Here is a 6,462-nt window from a genome sequence, read left to right as displayed (position 1 = left end):
ACGTTTTTCTTACTTGTTTTTCTTTTTGTGTATTTTATTTGGAATTTTTTTGATCTTTGAATTTTTATTTGGAAGTTAATTAATTAAGCTCGAGGTTATTTTTTTATTTTTCTTTTATCTTGCTCTTTGCTGGTTTTGAGCACACGAACTTCTGATTTTTAGCAATAAACACGCGTGCGAACGTCAAGGGTTGCTTAAATAAATGCATGTACATCAACATTAACTCTGCTTACAAATCTTTGCTGGGTATGGTAACAATTTCAAAAGGATTCGAGAAAATTTCTTATGATGGATTCTCCATTGTGAGCCGCTCAGGAAGAATGGCCAGGCGGCTGACTAAACAAAGGACAGGATGTTCTTGTATGAATCTATCATGTCTCCTTTTCTTTGAGCAGAGGGTACCAGTTAATCTTTTTGTGACTTCCGTTTGGATTTCCTTTCCGGTAAATGTATATGAGATGTAAAGAGATTGGTAGAGAATTGTCAAAGACTTGCCTAGGGATCTTCGAAGACTACCGAACGGGGTTACGAGTGCTGTGTACCACAATCTCAAGTTTTAAGTTGATCTCTCACGTCCAGGAACTGAATAAAGACATAAAGACAAGACACATACCAGCGGAATTTGAGATTCGGAGTATTTGATGATGGTAACTTATATCACCGAAATAAAATCGGGGGAAAACACTTTGTATTTTGGTACCCCCACTTAAATTTTGTTTTTTTGGTGACAATGAAAGCTCACCTTCAATTCAAAAAAGATTGAGTGCCATTCTCGTCATATTATTTTTTGCCGACTCATTTTGATTGTTTTTACCATTTGTTTAAATCCAAGCAGGTAATAAATTTCCAATTATCATTGCTAATCAATAAAGATAAATAAAAGATTTGTTATCGGATTCTTTGTTGTTTTTTTTTGTTCATTTTTAATTTTGTTTTTTTATTTGTTTTCCATTCGATTTTTAAAACTACCTTACAACTAAAATTTTCTCTTAATTCCTAAAATAACCTAGATTTTCAACCTCATTAACCATGGCCGTAATGGAATCCAATGTTTCTTCACCAGTTGGCAATATTTGGCTAGCTGGCAATTCGAAACCAACCCATGGTTGATTATCTGCTGGACGCAATTCATAACAGAAGGCCATTTTGGTACCAACATTTTCATAAGCCCAATCAATACTACCGCCAGAAGCAGGATAAATGGCATCGTAAATGTTACCTCCAGTATAAACAGTACCATACCTTTGTTTCATGGCAGCAACACTGACATCGTATACTTGCTTAAAATCTTCATGATTGGAGGGTAGCGTTGAGGTGTGGCCGTAAGGGTAGAGAATATATTGGGAATACGAATGGAAAGATATGTATAGGGATATTTTGCCTTCCAAACTCTTAATGTATTCCGAAAGGGAACGTGTCTCAATTTCAGAAAATGCCGATGGCCCAGCATAGGTATCTGAACAAGCACTGTTGCTGGAACCAACAGTATTCCACTGGAAACCCCAATTACGATTGGCATCAGCACCAAAACAGCTACCATAGGGCGTACGGGTCTTACGCCACAAACGATCGGTGGTGTGAGTGTAGACAAAACCATCGGGATTAACATGGGGGAAGATGTACCAATTGTAGTTCTCAGCTAATTGCTTAACACTTTCTTCCTTCGAGGTCAACAATTGATTGATGATATATGTTGCAGTGGCACCTGCTATCCATTCACGAGCATGAATACCAGCCTCAATGAAGATTCCAGGCTTTTCACTTTTTGTTTTGGAAATTTTAACACCCAAAATCGAACGGCCTTGATAGGATTTTCCTCCTTCGATTAATGTTACCACACTGGGATATTCCACGGCCAATTCTTGTAACCATCTATAGGTGTAATCTAATTCATAATATCGGGTCCAATCGTAATAGATGGCACGTTCCATGGGATTGGGTTTTGCTACTTCGGCGATATTGGCATCCAAACGCGTTTGCAGATTAGTTTCCAATAGTTCATATTCGATTTCGTTGGTCCCAAGTATTTCTAAAAAGTCAGGAACTTTATGGGGTGCCACAACAACTTTGAGAGCTTTGTGTGTCCAGTGGACGCCATTTAGGAAAATCACTGAATCACTTGCACTTTCTAAATGTTTTAGCACCTCCAATTCAGCTTCACTTGAGGGGATTACTTTATACACGCGGTAATTATCGTAACGGGCACGTTCTCCAGCACTCTCCAATGCTGCTATCAGCAATAGGCAAAAGCCTATAATGAATTTAATGTTAGACATGTTGAGTGGTAAATGTTTTCTGGCATTAGCAAATTTTCTTTATATAGCCTCTGCTAATCATTATACCAAGAGCTTTTACCATGGTCAGGCTACTGGCCTAGATAAGACGATTTTCTCCCAAATATCTACATGTACAAGCGGCGTTAAGCTTACTTTGTTTAGGTTGTAAATATTTGTTTATTGAAAAATTTCCAAACTTGTTCAGATTTGAAACACTTTTTTAATTGATTATTTCTTGATATGCATACGTATCTGTGTCGTTATTTATTTGTTTACTCACTGAGGAAGTTCTTATCAACTGTTTAACTACTTTGAGTCACAAATCACTTTATTATATTGAACTTCATATAATTTCCGATTACTTTGATCAATCAGTGCTAATCAATTAATGAAGAGAATAGATTATGGGTCGAAATTCTGATATTATTATCTAAATTCTCCTTGTTTATACAAATTCATAAAATCACTGATTTGACAAAAATGATGAGTAACACATTTTATTTTTAATTGGGAAATCTCAATTATGATAATATGGCATTAACTGGCCATGTGATCAGAGCTCCGATTTGATCGATTTTACTCGAGAGTGAGAGCACTGGAAGATAAAGAGTTTCACAAGAAGTTTACTCTCCACTTTTTATACCCTACACCACTATGTGGGAAGGGTATTATAAGTTGGTTTTGGCCAAAAAGTTTGTATCACATCGAAATAATGGTCGTAGACCAAAATGAATGCCGCGACGAGCTGAGTCGATCTGGCTATGTGTGTCCTTCCGTCCTTCCGGCCGTCCGTCTGTCCATCTAAACTTTGTAATCATTCTACAGGTCGTAATTTTGATCGGATCGTCACCAAATTTTGGGAGTTGATGAGGGCCGCGCAAGGGAGTCGGAATAAGGAGAAAACTTATGTGGAGAAAAGTCAACGTTTTTTTTCTTATGCGAATATCTCCGCTTCTGGTAGGAGTATTCCAAAAGGAAAGCCCGTCAATGGAAGAAGAAATCTCCTTTATATTATACCCTATTATAAGTTTGTTTTGGGAAAAAATTCATGTAACACCGCGAAATATTCGTCGGAGACCCCCAATGTGGTATACCAATCGTCATATCTCGGCGAGATAAAGCGATTTTGAGATGTGCGTACGTCCGTCCGTGTGTCCGTCTGTCCATTATAAATTGTAATCAAACTCCAGGCCGCAATTATGGACCGATCGTCACGAAATTTGGTATGGAGGTCGGTTTCACATCAGAATAGATCGATATTTTAATTGGTGATGATTGTGAAATATTTAGCGGGTGAAATGAACCAAAAAAATAATTTTTATCCGATTTTGTAGCGGCTCTGTAGGTCGCAATAATAGTCCGATTAACGCGGAATTTTAAATAAAGTAAGAGTGTATGGCAAAGAAGAAGCTTGCAATTTGAGATGGCGATCAGATAATATTTAGAGGGTTAAATGGACCACAACTTTTGTGTGAAAATTGTGAAAATTTACTATACAGTTTATATCTTTGTTCCTGAAAGACACATTCCTTCCTCGTGAGTTATATTTGGAAGACGATCTCTTGACCTTTCCATTGAATTATGTTGACGTACGTGATCAGATAACGGAGTTAGAGCCTAATATGTCCAGTTTTTTGTTTGTAGTGTAATCATAAACACGCTATTATAGCTCAATTGGTCGCAATTATAGCTGAATAATCACGAAATTTTGCACGAGGTAAGAGTTTAGGTTAAAGAAAATGCCTATAATTTTGCATGATGATCTGATATTATTTAACGGGTGAAATAGACCATTACTTTTGTAAGAAAAATATACAAATTTAATTTTTGGTATATACCGGCAAAGTAGCCTACATATGGAAAAATAACTACTGACCTTTCCCCCTGATACAAATTGCAATAACGTGTCTTCTAGATAATGGGCTACAGCCTAATATATTATGGGTTTTGTGTGGATAACCACAATTTCCTCCCATGATACAAATTTTCAGTTCAATTGTCCAATGTGCACGATAACTCTCGAACTGATCTACCGATTCGAACCAAATTTTATACTTCGTAATATTTTGCCCAAACTTAGCTTAAGTTCGAATATAGGCTATATACTCCTCCCCCACAAAATTTCAAAATTTTTTTCGAGAAATTGTGTGAATGATAAACGGCGAAGTGAGCAATCGATTTGGCCCACACTTTCCATATATTATTATTCCTTCCAGATATAGATCGGTTAAGACAATGTCTGTCCACACATTGGGGTACCTCCCACACAGAATTCGAAAAAGTGAAATTTAAGAGTCCTCTCGAACAGTTTTGAATTTCTTTTCAGCAGATTGTCTTTGCGGCCACCTCTACGATTGCAATTGTAAGTCCATACTTTCTGAGAATATAGCCGAAATTTCAAATCCGCAAGATAGCTCTCAAGGGGATTTTCTGATTGGTCCAAACATTGCACATCGTATTATTTCATCCAGTCATGTATCAGGTTGGAATATGGACTATTCGAGTATTCCCATACAAAATTTGGGAAAAGTGCAGTTTGAGGACTCGTATCGTATATTTAAATTTTTTGAGGAAGGTTCTTTTCATGGTCCCTATTGCAACGGTACAATTTTTCCGGGGTAAGTCCGTACTTCCTGAGATAATGGTACAAAAGTTCCAAAAACCCCTGCCGGCTCCAACTAAAATTACAAATCCGAAAACTAATTCTCAGTTTTTTTAAAAATCAGAAGTTAGTTCTCTAAAATTGATTTGGTATAGCCCCATACTCGTATTACGATACCTACAGATTCCGCGTATTTTGAAGAAAACTCGTGATAGAAAATCAATATATTTTTATACGGCGTAATTATTGTGTTTGTTTCTTTTTTTGGTCAGAGGCTGAGAGTATATCATCAAAAGCACAAAACTGCATTATCAAGCATATTTGAGGTACAAGTGCACAATTTTTAGATAAATCTTCAATAAACTCACAATTTTCCCAAATATCAAATATCAGAGATATAGCGAATTGCATTATATATATATTTTTATTTATTTTAGGTGTATTCCAAAAAGGAACCTTATATTCAAAGACAATTTGAAGATGTAGCAAGAGGGGCTAATGAATGTGAATTTTCTAAATTTCGAATATTTTTTAGAAATGTATAATTTATATAATTGTTCCACAAACATCGAAGTAGGGACAAGGGAGGACTCTCTTATATCAATGGATTCATATTAAGTTATTTTTATGTGGCCTAGTTTTTACCCGAAAGCGTGTCCTAAGTTGCCACTTGTAGAGACGATTTTCATGACTGAAATAATCAGGAAATATCGCCAACATTACTAAGGGGTATTTTGCCACCGTTGAAATATTGATCTGGCCAGGCCTGGGAATCAAATCCGGACATTCAACGTGCAAGGCGGTAGCACAAAATAAATTCCTACAGGTTGTGGTGTAGGGTATCACATGGTCAGCCCCGTCCGACTATAGCCTTTTCTTACTTGTTGATGCGAAGTATGTTGGCGTAAGTGGGCAAACAACCGAGATATCGCAAAAGTCAGTAATATATCCAATTTTTCCATTTTTTTAATCATGCAATAGGTTGGAATTTTGGTCGGATGGACACGAAATGTTGGGGTTTGATGGGGGCCAACAGAGGAAGAAGCCTATTGATTTTGGTGATAGTCGGATAATATTTAGTGGTCGGAATGGGAAAAACTCATGTGGAGACAAATTCAAAGTTTTATTCTTTGTGAATATAGCGGCTTCTAGTAGGGGTATTCCAACGGCAAAGCCTGTCAATGGAAGAAGAAGAAGATATTTCCTTTACATTGGTGTAAAGTAGGTTGGCGAAGGTGGCCAAACAAGGGAGATACCACAATGGTCGGTAATGCATCCAATTCTTCCAGTTTTTGCAATCACGCTACAGGTCGAAATTTTGATCGGATGGTCACGAAATTTTGGTTGCTTATGGGTATAGTTTGGGAATTCCCGACTTTTTTCCATTCCCGGGAAATCGGGAATAAAAATTTCTCATTCCCGGGAACCCGGGAATTCCCGGGACTATGAGAAATCGAGTTCGTGGGGCATAGACGTGACAGAGAGCAAACATAAAGGAAATAAATACTCCTTATATTTATAGTTGTATCATTAGTTATATCTTTGGATCAATATTAAAGACGATGCGTCAAAATTTTGAAAGTA

General features: G+C 37.0%; 1 protein-coding gene across 1 annotated transcript; it reads right to left on the bottom strand.

Annotated features, from left to right (window-relative positions):
• Positions 1-989: 989 nt before the first annotated feature.
• On the bottom strand, positions 990-2,276 carry LOC141405988 (zinc carboxypeptidase A 1-like). The gene has a single exon (XM_073990956.1). The coding sequence runs from the start codon at positions 2,274-2,276 to the stop codon at positions 990-992; it is 1,287 nt and encodes a 428-aa protein (XP_073847057.1).
• Positions 2,277-6,462: the final 4,186 nt, after the last annotated feature.

Source organism: Musca autumnalis, unplaced genomic scaffold (assembly GCF_047663935.1).
Source record: "Musca autumnalis isolate F117 unplaced genomic scaffold, ASM4766393v1 scaffold_5, whole genome shotgun sequence".
Classification (NCBI taxonomy): domain Eukaryota; kingdom Metazoa; phylum Arthropoda; class Insecta; order Diptera; family Muscidae; genus Musca; species Musca autumnalis.
The sequence above is the reverse complement of the archived record's forward strand: the minus strand, read 5'-3'. Positions and strand labels throughout refer to the sequence as shown.

What these genes read in the sequence shown, in the direction of transcription:
- LOC141405988 (XM_073990956.1), bottom strand. Translation starts at nt 2,276, where the DNA reads ATGTCTAACATTAAATTCATTATAGGCTTTTGCCTATTGCTGATAGCA.